The sequence below is a fragment of the Apium graveolens genome, chromosome 1, assembly GCF_009905375.1.
Source record: "Apium graveolens cultivar Ventura chromosome 1, ASM990537v1, whole genome shotgun sequence".
Classification (NCBI taxonomy): Eukaryota; Viridiplantae; Streptophyta; class Magnoliopsida; order Apiales; family Apiaceae; genus Apium; species Apium graveolens.
In genome coordinates, this window is record NC_133647.1 from 164,141,010 (window position 1) to 164,162,406 (window position 21,397).

The 21,397-nt window shown below is 33.7% G+C and overlaps 1 protein-coding gene across 1 annotated transcript; it reads right to left on the bottom strand.

The window, feature by feature from the left end:
• Nucleotides 1-15,473: 15,473 nt before the first annotated feature.
• On the bottom strand, nucleotides 15,474-17,162 carry LOC141710015 (uncharacterized). The gene has a single exon (XM_074513030.1). It carries the CDS (start codon nucleotides 17,160-17,162, stop codon nucleotides 15,474-15,476), a length of 1,689 nt encoding a protein of 562 aa, XP_074369131.1.
• Between the last annotated feature and the right edge of the window lie 4,235 nt (nucleotides 17,163-21,397).

The following is a 21,397-nucleotide window of genomic DNA, read 5'->3' on the forward strand; positions in this document are numbered from 1 at the left end:
TCTCAAGAAACTTGGCGGAAACGGATAAACCGCAAACAATACTTGAAACAAGAAACAGGAGTTTCATGGTTTCGACTGGACAAAACATGTTCCATAAATTTGATGATACCAGAATGGGTGTATGGGAAAAGTTGGTCATACCAATCAAAAGTGAGGGAAGAGGTAGTTGTCCATACATGCCTCCATCGTTTCGAGAGAACGCTAGTTTGAACTGCTTGTCGAGTGCCAAGAAATGAGAGAATCTGATGAAGTATATCGTCAGGTAAGCTGCTGAGCCTGTCCCCTTCATCTTGCTTTGCTATCTTCGGCCTCTGGTTCATTTCTATTGACCCAATCCGTTGATTTTTGTGTTGGATTAAGATTATCTTCTGAGGAGAGTTTATGCTTCAGGAGTTCAGGGTGTCAAAAAGCAGCATAAACCTGGGGTTATTCAATCGTCTTTGTAAAGATTTCTTTTGGATTTTAATAATCCAGGATATTTAATTTAGATTTCAAATAATTTTAAATCCGAAATTATTCAATACGTATTGAATTTATTTTTTAAAACATAACACTTAATCTAGATTTTAAAAAGTTTACTAGTATTAATAGGACTTTTACCGATTAAAAAACCCAACCTGTTATTTGAGAATATTTTTGCAATTTTTTTACTATGGTGTATGTAGCAATACTGTACACTTGTTGAGTTGTCCAAAAGCAAAGGAAATTAGCCTCTTCTTCAACTTTTTTTTATAATGTACATATAAAAAAAATAGGAGACGATGTTCTCTGGGTTTATTCAATCGATTTTATACAGATTTTTTTGGATTTTTATAATCCAGGATAGTATATTTAGATTTTGAATAATTTTAAATCCGAAATAACTCAATTTGTTATACGAGAATTATTTTGCACTTTTTTATGTGTGGTTGAGCTGTCCAAAAGCAAAGAATATTAGCAGTTCTACTATTTTTCAATTTTCGTTTTTTGATAATGTACATATAATTTCACCTTAAAAAATTTTGATTGCAGATTGTCTCATCTTTCCCGATTCTCATAATTTACTTTTTATATTAAAAAAAATTCTAGTAATACATCTTTTATTCCCCCTTTATTAATTGATTTTCGATTATTTGTTATAAACCTATGTTTAATGTCACCATTTGAGTAAAAAGATCCAAGATGGTACTATTCAAAAATAAGGCCCAAAATATCACTTTTCCACACGCTATATTGTAACATTTTGCCCGTTAAATAACGCTACACAGTTTAGCATTTTCTCCTTTTTTTCCAAAAAAAATTACAAATACATAACCACCCCCAAGTATATGTGTGTTATTATGTGCTGAGGGGTGAGCTACAATCACACTGACCTACATACATAGAATTGAGGATAACCATAACTGAATTTTACAGGATTTATATAGATAACTACAATATAATCATCATAATTGAAAAGGGGATATAGATAGAGCCACCTTGTACAACCATAAATTTTGAGATATCACTTTCTCTTCATATTGTGTTAATTATGTTTTGTCGATATTATGTGCATATTTTCTATTAATTTTCATAGATATTGTGTTTATATTGTTCATGCAGATGTGTTCCTACTGTGCTGAACAAAGATGATTATATATTTATGAAGTCGTGATTTTAATTTATGTTTCTGTATGTAATGTTTGCTTGGAATTATATTTTGCTGCATTATAACATTTAGTGTAATATACTACTTTTGCTAACATTTCTTGTAATTTACATGATAGTTGTTGTATTTATATTTGCAGCTTTCTTAATTTATACATTTTGTAAATAATATCCCTGCTTAGAATTATGTTGGGCAACCTTCAATTTCAACTTTCCAGTCTGGCTTGAATTGGTTATTCAGATTAATCAATTGATATAGATTTTTAAGCCTTCCCCCATAGAACAAGGGGAATCTAACCCTCGTACTTTATTAGAGTCAAGAAAATATTTATAAGCCTATTTGTGGTGCTTCGTTGCTCAGCTGTTTATTTAATTTAAGAAGCTGAAGTTTTAGTTGGGGAACTTATGTCTCGGGCTGTGTTGGGCAGTCGAGAAAATATTTATAGCAGCCACATTATCTCTTTCAAATTGTGGTGTTTGTAAAATTTGTTGCACTGTTTCTTGCACAAGTATTGCTAGTAATGACATATTTCGCAGAGTTTTTTGTCTAATATACCGTCTTCTATGTTCTAATTCTTTTTATATCTTATTTCTGTGATTTTATTCTGATATTGCAACATGTCATGGCTATAAGTAGTCGCAAAAAGTGAAATTCTGCTGAACTACACAACTTTGTTCTGCACAGTCGAGTCCCGCAGTCACATCTACTTTCGTAGTTGATTACCTGATTCTGCTTTTGCATATTTTTTTATATAATTGAACTTGTTAATGTCCAAAAGAGATTTTTTTATTTATCATATATTAAAAAAACGTTATATCATATATTAGCTTTCGCAACCAGATTTTTAAAAATCATTAAAAAACATTATTATTGAAAAAAGATTTCATGTCTATTGAAAGGGGTTTTAAAAATGTTATAACTGAATCAACAAAATTATGAGGTTATTACAAAATACATGCTATTGCAATGTATTACATAAGCGTTGCAATAGATTAAAAATTTGGGTCCAAAATCTAGGCGGGTTTTCTGAAAATTTCAAATGGACTTGTTAAAAAAAATTCCCGCCTTATGAAATAAAAACAATACAATAATAAAACACACAAACATAGGTAGAATCGAAAAACCAAAGCTTGGAGTAGGAGATTTAAACCTAGAGGAGATTAGAGCTCAAAGAAGAGTAAAGCTCGAAAGGTATATAGTTTTCCACAAATCTTTTTCCCGGGTGTTCGATTATTGTTAGATATGTGTTAGTTAGGGTTTAATTTAAGTTTCTTTGTGTATGTTTATACTAAACTCTGTGTTAATTAAGGTTTAATTTAGATCAACCTTGCATCTCCCTTAACATTTTATATATAATTTTATAATGGAAGGAATCATTCAATTATAAAATTAGGATGACCAACAGCTTCTGAGTAACATGTTCAACAAAGTAGCTTAATTCGATTGTGAATTAATAGTGATTTATCCAGTGTTAGTAGTGAAACTTTTACATCTTGGCTCTTTAATTAATAATAGTGAAAGTTCTATATATTTGCTCTTCAATTAATAATAATGCTCATCTGTTCTTGATCTTATTAATTAAAAAACCAACTATAAATAAATCAGTCTTATGATAATTTCATTGGATACATAGGTTTGGAACACTTACCTTGCTCTGCTTCCAATGTTGAGATGTTTCTTCATGTTTTAACCGGTGATAAAAAGAATGAGCTTTTGGATAAGTTGGTTGAAAGCTGTGGAGCTCCTGTCGCAGTGCCAAGAAAAATTTCTTGGGTAATCAATTACAGTTTTTAAAGTTCGAGAATTAATTGGAGACATGTGCACTCTTTTGGAAACTAGTATGTAACACTGTCTACAAATTATCTGTCATTCTATTAATATTGTTCAAGCATATCTTTTAATAATTGTTTTAAAATATCCAATTGGTGGTGAAATAATTGTCTTCATTTAACCATGCCCTGATATATGTTCTGTGCATGCATCTCCTGCCATTATTTGTTATCTTTTCTCTAGTTCCTTTTGCCAATGGTATAATTGTAAAATAAAGCGAAAAATTACCAATTATTATCTCTGAGTTATTACCAATTGTCGGTAAATTGCCTGTTAATTTCACAAATTAAGTTTAAGTCTTCACTTAGGTCAGGTTTGCCGCAACGTTCCATTTTGCAGGGTGTATATTGAAAATGGCTATTGTCTGTTTTAGTAATTCTTCTCTCCTTACTTTAATATGTTTCTTCTGGGCAGATGGTCCTCCAGTTGGTCATTACCTAATATTTTTTATTTCCATCTGAAATTTGATCTCAGGAAAAGCGGAAGGAGAAAAAGCATAAGAAGGAAAAAAAAGATAAGAAGGAGAAGAAAGAGAAACAAGGTAAGCATAAGAAAGGAAAAGGAGAGTAGGGAAGAAAAACATATGGAAAGAAAAGAGAGAAAGGAAAGGCACAAACACAAAAAAAAGATAAGAATAAGGAAGAAAAAGAAAAGAAAATAAGAGACCTTCTAAAGATAATAATATTGCATGGCTTCCAGAATGTAGCAACGTTGACAATCATGGTTCCGGCTGCACACAAAGTGATGAGACTAGTGACCTTAAATTTTTGGTGGTATTAGGCTAGAGAATGAGAGATGATGATAAAACTACAGAAGATCTTGTGGTTATGAAAATTAATTTTACTCGTCAAATTTGTTCTGGATATCCGGATAAGGCGGGTGTGGGGAATAATGGAAATTCTGATGGTAATGCAATGGTCACAATGAAAAGAAAATATGATTCAAAAAATCATGAGAGAAGTAACAACGGTGATCCGAGAGGAAGGAACCGAGAATAAATGGTTTTCTGCATGGTGAGTAACTTCAATGCAGCATCCTTTAATTATAAGCAACATGAACTTAAGTGAAGTTTCTATCTTTATGATAGATTAAAAAGCTATTAAAGAAACTATATTTTGACTTCATCGTAACTGATTTTCCTTGTGGGCCTGTTGCACTTGCACCCTTTTACGGTAATTGTAAACTTTTTGGAATGCCATGTATTTTTTTGTGTTCTTGGAGCTCTTTACACCAAGCCGCCAACTAAAAATATAAGGTTATTAAAAGAGTAGTTTTGTAAATTATTTTTACACCAAGCCTCCTACTAAAAATCTAAGGGTATTAAAAGAGTAGTTTTGTAAATTATTTTTTCTTATCTGCTTCTTATATGTGACTCTTTGTGAGCCATAGGACAGGTGACAGTAACAAGGTGAATAATAGTATCCCATTCTCACCTTCTACTTTGGAGAATGAGAAGAAACTAGAAACGTTAAAAGCTGGTTATCCCATCCTCATATGGGGTGATTGGTTATTCAAAGGTTGATAATAAGTTGAATAATACTGTCCTGTCCTCTCGTTCTGCTTCTAAAAATGGAAAGACGTTAGAAACGTTGAAAGCAAGTTCCCTGTTAGCCTTTGAGTGTGCTCGTAGTAGCAGCAAGGTGGATGACAAATTAGAGCTTGCTCATCCAGTTCTGGAAAATAAAGTGGTTCAAAAAGCTGCTACCCTCACAGCACGTGGAGGACATGAGGAGATCGGTCACTCAAAAGTTGACAATAAGGAACACAAGTTAATTGTTTGTAAAGGATAAAAGGCCACATTTTTCCTCAACGAGGCCATCTTCTACATTTAAACAGATTGTTGGAGAATCTCCCAAACCTCCCCATCCTGATTCCAAGTATTTGTGTAAGATACTTGCTATGCCTGTTAATTTTACAAATTAATTGTCAATCTTCACTTAGGTCAGGTTTGCCGCAATGTTCCATTTTGCAGGGTGAATATTAAAAATGGCTATTCTCTGTTTTAGTAATTCTTCTCTCCTTACTTTAATATGTTTCTTCTCGGCAGATGGTCCTCTAGTTGGCCATTCACCCTGCAGGGCAAACTATGCTTCCGCATCTTGGTGCACTTTCAATGCAAAAGAAAAGTTTAATTGGTCACACGATTACTTAAAATGACATAATCAGGTTACAGTGCCGTGGTATATTGTTGCTAGAGCAAAAGTTGCTGGAATTGGGTATCCTGATGGTGCTCATCAGTTACCAGATTTACTTCTGGGATTTTAGACTTTTAATTTGGTTTCCAATCTATTTGTTTTTACATGTGTTTTTCTTTCTTTTTACTTTTGAATGTAGAGCTTCAGTTGGTCTCTATAGTTTAAAGTTAAATAAAACAGGATTTATTCTAGAATTTAATGTCCATAACAATTTTAACTCAATAAAATGGAGTATACTTATATGTGTGCTACTGAATGCAGGTTGATCGTTATTCGGGTATCAATATAAAATCAACAAACAGTTAGGGAAGATTTCACGAAATACTGGCCATGAAAAATCCATCGTTGGATATCAATATAAAAGAATATATGTTGCCATCGTTGGATGAAGACCACACTGATGGTGATCGAGAGCATCATGAAATTATATTTGAAGATGATTGATTAAGAATTTGGTCCATATATAATTTAGTTAGATCGCACTTGGACTTGTTATATTTCTTGAACTTTATTATTTCACTTTAACTTAGTTTATGTGATAATGTTAGAACATCAGTAAAAATATTCTGTATGTTGGATTGTGTTGAGGATATACCAATTAAATTTGGTGGTTTTTAATGAAATCTAAAGGTCATGCCCATTTTTTCTTACAAAAACTGTGTTACAATATTGGGTAAAATGGTTTCCATAGATTTCAAATTTGTCAATAAAATATATTGTAATTAACTCAAAATATGTTGCAATTAACTCTAAATATGTTGCTTAAGTTCATGTATTGCAACAATTATTATAAAAAATGGTTACAAAATAATATTGCCATAGGAAGCATCATGTATTGCAATACTCTTATATTCGTTGCTATAAATGTAAGAACGTTGCTATAAACCGAATTTGCAACTTCTTTACTCTGTTGCAATATGGTCCCAAATTCGTTACCATAACATCTTATGGCAACGAGACCAAACCTTACGCCTAATTTTTCAAAATATGTTGCCATATACCCTATTGCAATGGATTTGTGCCGTATAAAAACACTTTTTAGGGTTACTATAGGCAATCTATGGTGTAGTGATTCTGTTACAATTAGATATAACAGTGATGCACAAAAAAAAATTAAACATTCCCGGAAAGAATTGGTTCTGTTGTGATTATTGTATCTTAGTGTATATTTGTAGGCATTTAAAGCCACTATCTGTAGGAAAATTTACATGTATTTTTTGATTTGGGAAAATTCGTATTTCTGATCCTAACAAGCAGATAAGGAATTAAACCATTAGAAATATCAAAAAAAAATTAAAATAGATAAATGAGTATCAATGTGAATGTGATGAGTCATATTTACCAAAGACACTACATTTTGCCGGATTTGGAGTTACTAGGTTGTATAAAGTTATTATTAGGCTATTTAAGAAGTGATATTCCGTCTTATATGTTATCATTTTTGTTGGTTTTTTAGTTTCTAGTGTATATTGTGCAATTTTTTTTTAACTCTTGAAGATTTACTAATATTGTAAATGTTTGCACGATGTTCACCAGGGACCTGTTAACACTACCCTTCTTCATCTTCAGGATTCACATAAATCTTCTGATATTTGGAGGTTGGGGGTGGTGATCAGGTAGATGGTTTTCTTATATTGTTGTAGTTATGGGTGTGGGAGAGATTTCCCACCCTTTCTCCCACACATACCCTTGTCCCTTTATTTGATGCTCGTTTCTGGGATGGGCAGCGTACAACTCCACGTGGACTCAGGCAATTTAGCAGTTTTTAATATTTTAGTGTTCATTAATCCCCGAATTGGGTTTTAGAAGCAATATGATATAATAAGTAAAGCGTTAGGGTTTAGGGTTTGTGGCCCTAAACCATGGAGTCTAATCCCTACTTCCATCCAAAGTTTAAGGTCGTTAGGCCCTAAACCCTAGGAAGCGAACTTTATTTTCGTGTAAGATTTTTATTTATCACTTTTTAATATTTTAGGGTTCATTAATCCCCAAATTGGATTTTAGTGTGATTAAAAGAATTTCATATAATACAGAACGCGTTAGGGTTTAGGGTTCGTGGTTTAGGGCCTTTAGGCCCTATACTATAGAGCCTAAACCTTAGGAACCGGAATTTATTTTTGTGTAAAATTTTAATTTAGCACTTTTTAATATTTTAGGGTTCATTAATCCCTAAATTAGGTTTTAGAAATCATTGGAAGAATTTCATCCCTAAACCTTAGGAACCGGAATTTAATTTAAATCTTGTACTTAATATTTATTGTAATGTGATTCCAGGTGGCTTTATGGTCATTCCTACACTACTACGGGCGGTCGTACCCTCCGTGTTACTTGTGATATTATTAGAGACAACACCTTACATGATTTTGATGAGATGCCTGTGGAAGTTCATCGAGCGAGGCAGTTAGAGTAGAGATAGCAACCGGCCCGTCGTGGTAGATGTGTCGTTGCATAAGCTGCTGGTGGTAGACAAGCTAGAGTTCAGGTTGAGGATGATCCTATTGCTACAGACTTCAGAGGTTGAGCTAGAGTTCAGATTGAGGTTGAGGATCATCTACCATTACATACTGATTCTCATGATGTTCCCGAGTCATCTACTAATGCTCGTACTGATCCTATGGCTACAGACCTTGAGGATGATCAGGATCCTCCTGTATGTGCTTCTATTGGACGACCCATTGATAACATTTGTGTTCATGTGCCGGGAACATGTAGGCACGTCCAGCACGATCCTTAGATTCTGGATACATATTCATATGTTTCCCCTTTTTATCTTGGCTTGACTCCAACTCCTGAGCCTCGTATTGAGCAGCCTCCTACCGAGGAGCCTTCCACTGAGCTGCGTCTTATCAATCAGCATTTCACTGAGAAGCCTCTTCCTATACATCGTTCTCACCGGCCTATTGAGCGTCTAGCTAGAGAGATTTATATTCCATCATTTAGTCTTCATGTTACTGTTTGGTTTCGGGGTATAAAAATACAGCAAAAACAATAAATAAAACTAAAACCCACGGCATGATCCATGCAAAAAATAATATTTAATTCGTGGATGAGATGTTTACCTTAAAGAGCTTTACGATTATGGTTTTTAAAAGGAGATCCTAGCTTTAACCTAACACCACGTATCCCGTCTTAACGATCTACGCCTTTGAGGTATCCACACGAAAGCCGGTACAGAGGAGGCGTGTACTAGCACCAAGAACAGACTTGTTTTCCCCCTTCTCTCTCTCACCTTTAGCTTCTAGGATTTTATGTTTTTTTTCTAATAAAAACATAATCCTAATTTTAGCCTTAAGGATGTTAATATAAAGAGACCAAAAACAGTCCAACCCTAATCCAAATAAGAGTATTAAAAATCTGAAATTCTAATTATTTAATAATTAAGTTTAACTCAATTATCAAATAACAACTAAATTTCGGATTTCATAATATACAAATTCAAAATTTATTAATCCCATTAATTAAGTCCACCTCAATTAATAATAAATAATTCGAATTTTCTATTTAATTCAAATCTGAATTTGAATTAATTATTACTCCAAGCTCTCTTTGTGCGACCCTATATGTTATTATTATGTTGGCAATACTCGAAATACCTCATATTTAAATATAAACAATATGCGGAATCTATTAATATATCATTATTACCCAAGTAATAATAATTTAATTGGTGATCGATTAAACCTTTCATGAATAATATACAATGTAATATAATCACTTTAACCAAATATTATAGATTAAACTCGAGGTATGTTATGTGTCATTATCTTCATGATTTAATCCAGGTTTCCTTGATCAATTAGTAGAATATCATTTCAAATCAACATTTGAGCGCGGCGCCACGCATTTCATGGTATAGCTATTTGTATAATTTGATGCACTATTTCTCGCATAAGTATTACTGGTGATGACATACTTCGCAGAGTTATTTGTATAATATACTGTCTTCTATGTTCTCATTCTTTTTTTATTTCTGTGAATTTGTTCGGATACTGCAATATGTCATGGCTATAAGTAGTAGCAGAAAGTGAAATTCTGCTGAATAACACAACTCTGTTTAGCACAGTCGAGTCCAGCGGTCACATGTACTTTCACAGTTGATTACCTGATTTTGTCATTGCATATGTTTTATATAGTTGAACTTGTTAATGTCCAAAAGATATTTTTTACTTCTGTAATGGTTATCTTCTGTTACAATTAGATATAACAGTGATGCACAAAAAAGAATTGAATATTCCCGGAAAGGATTGGTTCTATTGTGATTATTATATCCTATTGTGTATTTGTAGGCATTTAAAGCCACTATCTGTAGGAAAAATTTATATGTATTTTTTAATTTGAGAGAAGTCGTATTTCTGATCCTAACAAGCAGATAAGGAATTAAATCATTACAAATATCGAAAAAATTTAAAACAGATAAATGACTATCAATGTGAATGTTAGAAGTCAAATTAATCAAAGATACTATATTTTTTCCTAATTTAGAGTTACTAGGTTGTATAATGTTATTATTAGGCTATTTTAGAAGTGATATGCTTTTTTCTATGTTATCGTTCTTGTTGGTCTTTTTAGTTTTTTTAAACTTTTGAAGATTTACTAATATTGTAAATGTTTGCAGGATGTTCACCAGGGATCTGTTAATACTACCCTTCTTCATCTTCAGGATTCACATAGATCTTCTGATATTTGGAAGTTGGCGGAGGTGACGAGGTAGATGGTTTTCTTATATTGTTGCAGTTATATTCCCGCACACACCCTTGTCCCTTTATTTGATGCTCGTTTCTGGGAGGGGCAGCGTACAACTCCACGTGGACTCACACAATTTAGCATTGTTTTAATATTTTAGTATTCATTAATCCTAAATCGGGTTTTAGAAGCAATATGATATAACACTACACCATATTTGACCTGTAGCAACACCAAAAAAAGTGTTAAAATGACCAAAAAATGTTACCTAAAGCCAAATTATTGGCTATGGTTACACTTTTTGAAAATAAGGGGGTGTTGGATTTGAGCCTGCTACAATAAGGGTCTATCGATACATTTTTTGAAATTTTGGTAACACCTCTCAATTTGTTACAATAGAGTACCTATAGTTACATTTTCTATTTCTATGGTTACAAGTTGAAAATGTAACCACAGTTTTGCTGCAACATACATAACCCTATAGTAACACCTAAATATGTGTTGGAATAGACTCTTTTGCAACACCATATTAGCTATTGTAACAAAAGATTGTAAAACAGTTAAATTGTTTTGGTAACATTTTTATAGCCTATTGTAACACCACCTTTTTTAAACATTCGTGTAATCTACTGTTACACTCTCTTATATTTTTAATAAGAACATACGAAAATGTAATATTGGTTACACTTTCTGATTTTGAAAATGTAATAAAAACTAAATCTACTTCCAATGAAATGATACGACTTGATCAATAAATAACATTAAGGATTAAATACAGTCAGCTTCAGAATTTAACCAAGGTACAAATTCATCCTAATATTACAAAGTTCCAAAACCAACCCAAAATAAAAGTTCCAAAGTACGTATTAAGTTGCCATTAACTACTTAATACCATATCAAGTTCACAAAAGTACTTAAATAAGTAGCTATAGTAGCAGCTTAAACATCAATATCATTATCGGCACAGGAGTTGGAGTTTCCATCTGCACTAGAGTTGCCTTCTGCACTAGAGTTTCCTTCTGCGCAGGGGTTGCCATCACTGGATTTATTGCCATCTACAAAGTTAATTTTCAGTTCAGGATTTTTCTTGGCCAACTTTCTCAGCGTCTCCTGAATTTTCCTGAATTTCTCGTCCATCTCTTTTTCACGCTGAGCACGGATCTTTGTTGTAAGTTCTACCACATACTGATCATCCTGAACTTTGGTTGAAGTTGCATCCTTTTCCTTAAATTCTTTTTTCAAAGAAACCCTCCCAATAGGAAAAGACGGGCCGTGTTCCTTGCTACCATAAACCAATTTATTTGCAGCTTCAACATTTCCTCCAGTTTTGAGAATCTTGCCAATGTCATCCTGTAGACCAATATATTACGACCAGTCTCAACACTCTCAGAGTGAGGAAATTTAAATCTAATAACATTGTATCTAAAATTTACTATGTTTTGAACAAGCAGATTTCATAACATTCCTCAACTACATAAAAAATATGACACATAATTATATCCCTAAAAAATATACAGTTTACCTTGACATACTCCCACAAGAGATATTTATTTGGAACTTTACTCCAATTAACACAAGTTAGTGATACATAATCCCTTACGATTGTCCCCAGAAAATGGCTGAACTCCGATACTAATTTGTCATCAGTTGATACAGGCTGGGACTTCTTGTTGGTGGTAATCACTCTTTTCTGCGTTCTTCTATGGACATGATCCATTCTTGTCTTTTCTCGCTTTCTTTTTTTCGACTCTTCAGGTTAATCTGTCCAACCAATAAATACATAAATTTAATTAACTTGGTTAAAGACAAGACAACTAAAAATATATGAAGGTAAACAAGAGAACCAGTTTGTGTTTACAAATTCTCCGGCTCAGATTGTGGCCGAGATTGTGACTGAATAGCCTCAATTTCCTCTTGGGATTTTTGACGTCTTCTAAGCTCATTGTAAGCTTCCATTAAACCAGGAGTTGTCATTTTCATCTTTTTAAGCTTCTCTGTCAGAGGAACAGGTGATGCATCTTTTGCCTTGAAAAGAAAAGGCATAATAAAAAGCATTACAATTTACTTCCAAATTAAAAGCTAATCAAATTTGACAAATAGATCAAAAATTGACCAGTAATAAAATAAAAGACATAATAAAACAAGAAAAAAAGTTAATCAAAAAATGTTCCTGAGTTCCACATGTTTAGATGACCAGAAAAAAAAAGAAATAATAAAACAAGAAAAAAATGAAAAAAAATAACATAAATTATAAAATATAATCATACCTCAGCTGTAGGTAAATCACCAACTACATTCTTTTTAGGAGATTTTGCAACATTCATAGCCTTAGACCGAGTTCTTGGGCCAGCTCCGACCTCAGCTCTTTTCACCTTTTTAGATTTCTAAAATATTTGTGTATTCAAATCAATAATAAGCAGGTGGCACAACAATTTACCATAAAATATTGATAGATGTACAAGTAAGTAAAAATTGTACCTTTGATGTGACAATGTCAGCATCGCCATTTTCCTGTTCAAGCTCATGACTGGGAAAATATGATTCACTTTCACTTCCAGCAGTCTTATACTTTTTCTTCGAAGGATTCTTCGAAAACAAGTCACCTGGTATCTTCTTTAATCCAAGTTCATCAACTTTTTTCTTAAGCTCCGCAACATTCTTGTTTCTAATCACCTTATATTCGTTACATCCTTCACCTTCAACATTAATCTTTTTCGGTTCTTCCTTCTCAACATTGGTTTTCCTTAGTTTTGCAGGCATTTCAAATTTCTTCATATACTCTTCCATCCCCATAAGCTCACCGGTATTCCCCGTGCCTTCCACCTCCAGCACGGCTTTTGAACTTGTTCCCTCCTTCGTATTACTTGGAATAATACTCGGAACACTAGAACTAAACTGTAGTTTCTTTCTTGAACTCAATCTTCGCTCCTTCTCATCAGTGATGTCATTCAAGGTCACAAACGGACGCTTCTCTGCATTTTTCTCTAAAATTAAAGGCCTTGGCCTTACAATCACGAACGGGTGCATTTGTGTCATTGGGGCTACTCGTTTGTCTACAATGGAGTCAACATAAAAATCCACTTCAGAGCTGCCGATTTCATTAATATGCTGAAAGAGACTACGATCATCTGTTACCAATGTCCAGCCACCCCCTTCCCTTTGTTAATGTATACGCCCCCAATCTCATCAAACTTGAGATCTTCTTTAACCCAATCCATCATTACAGAATACGAAAATATGTCAGCATCTGACACATAAGTGACAAGTGAGCCACCACAGTACTTGGTCTTCTTGAAATCTCCACTATGGTGCAAGTGTATGGTATATCTATCTACCATCCTATAAAAAACATTATGAAGACTGTTAGATTACATTTAAAAAAGGATTCATATCATAATTTGAATCTACAGCAAGTAATAAGAATTAGAGATACAAATTGACAAAATAATAAACAAGTAACTAATTCGGAATTTAAATCTAACTACAACAGTCTAAATCGAAAAAAAATAGATAAACAAGATAAAATAAAATTGATCTTAACTAAGAGGTTAAACATATAAAACATAATTGATGGAAGAGTGTACTTCAAACAGATAAACAAGATGCAGAACAATATAAGTCTGATTCAACAAACTAAATTCTCCAAAAAAATCTCCAAAAAATTAATCTAAATTCTCCAAAAAATTCAATTTATCTGATTAAACAAACTACAATTTAATTTATGACAGATAAGTCTATAACTATTAATCGCACACAATATAAGACAATATAGGACACCAGACTTAATCATCTCCATGTGGAATTTCCTTTGCGTGAACGTCATCTCTGAACCAGGTAACTTCATTATCATGATTTTTTATCATGGTACGAAAGCTAGTGTCGTGTGAATGTGAAAACTGCTGAGAAAGGTCAACTTCAACTGTATTTTGAACGCCAGTTTCTGATAACTCTGTTAATAGCCTCTTAATAGGATAATGAAAATTTGTTTCAACTGGATCTTGAATATAAAATACCTGTTGTACTTGAGTTGACATAACGAAAGAATCGTGTTTTTGACAAGCTCGGTTAAAGTTAACTCATGTAAAACCAAGAGCGTCTTTTTTGTCTTGGTACCAGGTACACTTAAATAAGACCACATTAAAAGCACCCCAGTAGTCAACTTCAAATATCTCTTCAATACATCCATAGTAGCCTACATCCCCAATTATTGGATTTTGATCCTTTCAACTTGCGAAGCTAGTATTGAAGGCTTTCAAATACACACCACTATTCTGTGTTGTACACTTATGATCTCTCTCTTTTGTATGAAACCTATACCCATTTATGAAATACCCACTAAACTGCCTAGCTGATCGTCTGGGACCCCTTCCCAGTGATGCTACTTCCCGGGAAACTATGACTTTTTCCCTATTTCATCCTTGAACCAGTCACATATTTTGTCAGCATGTGTTCTTTCCCTTTTATACAGTTTAGAATTTGCGTTATTCGCCAATAATGAGTGGTGCTTCCTATAATTATAGACAGGTAAGTTCTGTTAATGTATGTATAGGCATTACTTTATTTATTATTTAATTATAGAAATATTAAAGATATAAGGACTTACTCAATTAGCTCCTCAACCTCCTTGTCATCATAGTTAAATAATACATATCGATGAGCTGTGATCCACGTATCATGTGATAAATGAATATCTTTCCCATCTTTTTTCTTCCTTGAGCCAAGAGAATACCCTCCAGTTTCTTCACCGGGACTTGCAAAATCATTCGACGAGTTATTCTGGCTATCATTTAGAAATCTTGCGCAGAACGTCAAACACTCCTCTGCCAAGTATCGTTCTGCAATCGATCCCTCTGGTTTACTCTTATTGTGAATATATCGTTTTAATACTCCAAGGTATCTCTCAATCGAATACATCCACCTTTGATGGACTAGTCCATCATATTCTATTTCCTTGCATAAATGTACTGGTAGGTGTACCATTATGTCAAAGAATGGTTTCGAAAATATCATCTCAAGTTGACAAATTATTTCGATAATCTCCCGCTGTAACCTTTTTAAATCACCTACCTCAATCACTTTAGCACATATATCTCTCAAAAAATTGCCAAGTCTGATTAAAGGAATTGCAACCTCAGGCTTTAATGTTTTTTTACAGCAATTTGTAATATATACTGCATAAAAATATGTGCATCATGACTTTTGTATCCCACGATTTTCCTGTCCTGCACGCATCTGCTAATATTCGAACCAAAACCATATTGTAACTTAGCATTTTGGAATACAGAACAAAATATATCTTTTTCTTTATTGGTCAGGTCAAAGTTTGCTGCCTTAATTACAGATTTTCCATCAGCACCAGTGATGGGATGAAGGACCTTCCTTATACCAGATTCTTGCAGATCATATCGAGCTTTAATGTGATCCTTTGTCTTGCCTCCAATATTTAACAATGTGCCTAGAACACTATCGCAAATATTCTTCTCGATGTGCATTACATCCAGGTTATATCGAGTTAGGTTGTCCCTCCAATAAGGTAAGTCAAAAAATATTGACCTCTTATTCCAAGGGTTTGTTTCGCAGTTCACCTTTCGTTTACCTCCCTTTCCAAATGTGTTCACATAACCATCCAGCAAAACTTCAATTTCCCTCCCAGATAGCATTGTTGGAGTTTTTCCAGTCTCAACATCGCCATTGAATCTTCTCTTATCAGACCTCCACTTGTGGTTGTGATCTAGGAATTTTTTGTGATTCATATAGCACACTTTCTTGCTATGCTTCAAGTACTTCGATGACGTCTCATAATTACATACAGGACATGCTAACTTCCCTTTCGTGCTCCAACCCGATAACATTGCATAGCCGGGAAAGTCACTAATGGTCCAAAAGACGCTTGCATGTAACATAAAGTTCTGATCCATCAAAGCATCATAAGTTTCCACCCATACATTCCATAGCTCTTTTAGTTCCGCGATCAACGGCTGCATGTAGACATCGATATTGTTTCCGGGATCACTGGGACCAGGTATGATTGTTGAGAGGATTAAATTTTCTGGTTTCATGTTTAGCCAGGGAGGAAGGTTATAGTTAACAATAAAAATTGGCCATATGCTGTGTGTGGAACTCATTTTTCCATAAGGATTGAAGCCATCAGAAGCTAAACCTAATCTGACATTTCGATTATCGGAAGAAAATTGTGGATATGCGACATCCATCATCTTCCAGGCTTCACCATCAGCTGGATGCCGCAACTTCCTATCCTTCTTTCGGTCTACTGCATGCCAAAGCATTAGTTTAGAGAAGTCTTTGCACAAAAACATGCGTTGTAGCCTTGGTTTTAGTGGAAAGTATCTCATAACTTTGGCTGCGACTTTATTATTTTCCGACCCCTGTGCTACAGCCTTCCACCTTGAAACACCACAATTTTTGCACTTAACTTCTTTTTCATTCTCACCCCAATATAACATGCAGTCGTTTGGACATGCATGTATTTCTTCATAATTAAGACCTAAATCCTTGATGGTAGTTTTAGCGGAATTAAAAGATTTGGGCAATCTGATATTGGGAACAACCTCTTTTAGTAATTCTCTTATTTCACTAAACGCCGCCTCGGTTATTCCATTAAGACACTTCAAGTTATAGAGCCTGATTAAAAAACTTAATCGTGAAAACTTATTACAGCCTGGATATAGTGGTTGTCTTCCTTCCTCGATAAGACGTAGAAATTTCTTTGCATCTGCATTCGGTCCCACAGGTCCCATATTACCATATGCAACATTCAGTATCTCATCAATATTATCCTCAAATCCAATATTTTCTTCGCAATCCATTGTATTCAATAAGGCAACCTCATATATCCACTATACTAATCTCTCAGACGGTCCATTGCAGATAAGGTGATCATGAACATCCTTTTGACACCACCATAGACGATTATCACATAGATGACAAGGACACTTCACTTCATTTCCGACGCCAAATTTGGACATTAAATTTTTCACAAATTCTTTCACTCCATTCCTATATAATTCACTATACTTAGGTTGATTTAACCAAGTACTATACTGATCAGTCATATCAACATTAAAAGAAAAAGATCATTAAATTTTCGTTTACCATGAAAATTATACAATATTAGCACCACCTTAATTATTTATGTTTTATCATTTTATTATCTTCCTATATGATTAAAGGACATAGATACATCTTGATTACACTACTTAATTTACATAACTAGTCCTTATAAGCTAATTTATCACAATAATTAAGTTCTAATTTTTAAAGGACGATTATCACTTTAATTATGTTTTAAATGTTGATTTAAAGGACGATTATCACTTAAATTAAGTTTTAAATGTTGCAGAGATTTAAACTTTATAGACTCATCAATTCGTATAAATATTAAGTTTAATCAGGCTATGAATATTAAGTCTTGTTCCTTTGTTAATCATCCCCCTTTCTTATCTATATTACACATCAAACACATTACCCCAACATTATCAGTATTACTCTACATATTTATAATTATACATTATTTATATGAACGACTTGTCGACTTTTTTACACTAGTCGGGTGACTTGTCGACTAGTCGATTCCAAGGTAATCAGGTGGCGAGGCTCGTCTTCGTGACTTAATAATACACTTCTACTTCTAACACTACAGAGGCGAGAGGACAACAGTACTGTTCTACTTCTAACACTACATCCTTAACCATTCCATATTGTTCAATAACCATCACAACATAAAACCAGAACTAAAAAACAGAACATAGCAATAGAACAGATAAACATCACAACAAAACACTATAACACATATAAATTAATGATGAACTCAATGATGAATATAGCAAAAGAACAGAGAAACATCCCAACAAAACAAAATAACACATATAAATTAATGTACGTGTATCATTGAGATATAAAATAACATATACAAACAAAACAGAACTAAAAAATCAAATCTCAACTCCAACAATATCAAAAACATCGAATTAATCAAATATAACTAGATAAATTATAAAAAAAGAAGATAAAATAATAGATATATGGCATGCAAAGCAAAAAAATATCAAAAGAGCATACCCAAACCCCAAACCCCTATAATAAATTAACTGAACCCCAATTTCTGAGATAAATTATCAAAAAAAAGATAAAATAATTACTAAACCGCAATTTCAGAGAAGAAAAGAGAATACCCGAACAAAAAGATAGCAAACCCGACTACTATCCAAGATCTGAGCTAATTACCAAACCCTAATTTCTCCAAGATCCAAGCAACCCGACTGATTGTTCAGAACCACAATCTCCAAGAAACTCGGCTGATATTCAAGCTCTGACCCTAATTACTAAACCCTAATTTCTATGGCCCGAGTGAGCTGAGCTGTTGTGAGAGTTTTTAGAACCCTAATTTCTACATGAACTGAGTTTTTGTGAGAGTGTTTTAGAGTGTGTGAGTGTGTGTCTCAATGTAGAGTGTTTGTCAGAGTGTGTGAGTGTTAAAAGTTTTATTTTTCTGAGCGTGTGTGTGTTAAAAATGAGCGCAGGTCATTTTTAATTTTGGGCCGCCCAAAATTTTGGCCAAAATCAAGCCCAATCTGTTATCCCGCCTAAAAATTGATCCCTATTATAACACTTATTGTTATGTCAATGCTAACAATAATTTTTATGTTACAATAGGGATTTCATCATGTCTATTGTAACAATTTATATTCTCTACTATAACACAAAAAAACATGCTACCTCAGACTAAATTTTAGTAATTTAAGGCAACATTTCTGCTTGTAACACCAAAAAAAATGTCGCTACAGGTCAAAAATGGTGTAGTATAATAAGTAAACTGTTAGGGTTTAATTAGTAAAGCGTTAGGGTTTAGGGTTTGTGGCCCTAAACCATGGAGTCTAAACCCTAATTTTATCTAAAGTTTAGGGTCGTTAGGCCCTAAACCCTAGGAAGCGAACTTTATTTCCGTGTAAGATTTTAATTTAGCACTTTTTAATATTTTAGGGTTCATGAATCCCCAAATTGGATTTTAAAAGCGATTAAAAGAATTTTATATAATACAGAACACGTTAGGATTTAGGGCCTTTTGGCCCTATACCATAGAGCCTAAACCCTAGGAACTAGAATTTATTTTTGTGTTAGATTTTAGTTTAGCACTTTTTAATATTTTAGGGTTCAATAATCCCTAAATTGGGTTTTAGAAACGATTGGAAGAATTTCATCCCTAAACCCTAGGAACCGAAATTTAATTTAAATCTTGAACTGACTGTTTATTGTAATGTGATTCTAGGTGGCTTTATGTTCATTCCTACACTACTACGGGTGGTCGTACCCTCCCTGTTACTTGTGATTTTATTAGAGACTACACCTTACATGGTTTTGATGAGATGCCTTTGGAAGTTCATCGAGCTAGGCATTTAGAGGAGAGGCAGCAACCGGCCCGTCACGGTAGAGGTGCTACTGGTGGTAGACAAGCTAGAGTTCAGGTTTAGGATGATTATATTGCTACAGATGTTGGAGATGATCATCTACCATTATATACTGATTCATATGATGTTCCGAGTAATCTACTAATGCTCGTATTGATCCTATGGCTATAGACCTTGAGGATGATCATGATCCTCCTATACGTGCTTCTGTTGGACGACCCATTGATACCATTTATGTTTATATGCCGGGATAATGTAGGCACGTCCAGCACGATCCCGAGATTCTGGATAGGTATTCATATATTTCCCCTTTTGATCTTGGCTTGAATCCTACACCCGAGTCTCATACTGAACAGCCTCCTACTGAGGAGCCTTCCGCTGAGTTGCGTCTTATCAATCAGCATTTCATTGAGAAGCCTCCTCCTCTGCATCGTTCTCACCGGCCTATTGAGCATTTAGCTAAGGAGCTTTCATTTAGCTTGTATGTTACCTGTTTGGTTTCGGGGTATAAAAACACAGCGGAAACATTAAATAAAACTGAAACCCACCGCATGATTCATGTAAAAAACAATATTTAATTTGTGGATGAGATGTTTGCCTTAAAGAGCTTTACGAATATGGTTTTTAAAAGGAGATCCTAGCTTTAACCTAACACCACATATCCCGTCTTAACGATCTACGCCGTAGAGGTATCCACACGAAAGCCGGTACAGAGGAGGCGTGTACTAGCACCAAGAACGGACCTGTTTTCCCCTTCTCTCTCTCACCCTTAGCTTCCAGGATTTTATATTTTTTTTCTAATAAAAACATAATCCTAATTTTAGCCTTAAGGATCTTTATATAAAGATACCAAAAACAGTCCAACCCTAATCCAAATAAGAGTATGAAAAATCTGAAATTCTATTTATTTAATAATTAAGTTTAACTCAATTATCAAATAATAACTGAATTTCGGATTTAATAATATACAATTTCAAAATTCATTAATCCCATTTATTAAGTCCGCCTTAATTAATAATGAATAATTTGAATTTCCTATTTAATTCAAATCCGAATTTGAATTAATTATTACTCCAAGCTCTCTTTGTGCGTCCCTATATGTTATTATTATGTTTGCAAAAATTGAAATATCTCATATTTAAATATAAATAATGAGTGACATCTAGTAATACATCATTGCTACCCAAGTAATAATAATTTAATTGGTAATTGATTAAACCTTTCGTGAATAATATACAATGTAATATAATTACTTTAACCAAATATTTGAGCGCGGCGCCACGCATTTCATGGTCTAGCTCACCCAAGAGGCCAATAATATCTCTCCAAAATTATAAGGGTTAAATCCTTTCTATATCATTCATATTTCTCACACAATTCCTAATATACTCGAAATCCATTTTTATCATTATCCGGTTACAGGCAACTTTTGATGTAATCAAAATATATTAATCATCGCATAGAAATGTAATGATTTCAAGTCGAAGGACCATTACATTATTATTACTGTGAGAATTACTTATGACACAACAAACATGTTGAAGCTCACAATGAGTCTATCCAGCACCATGTATATTTATATCTTCCTGTGTTTTCGACTTTGGTATCACTATACATATGATCGATAAGATGTGATC

Excerpts from the sequence above, each read along its gene's own strand:
- LOC141710015 (XM_074513030.1), bottom strand. The coding sequence starts at position 17,162 with ATGGATTGCGAAGAAAATATTGGATTTGAGGATAATATTGATGAGATA.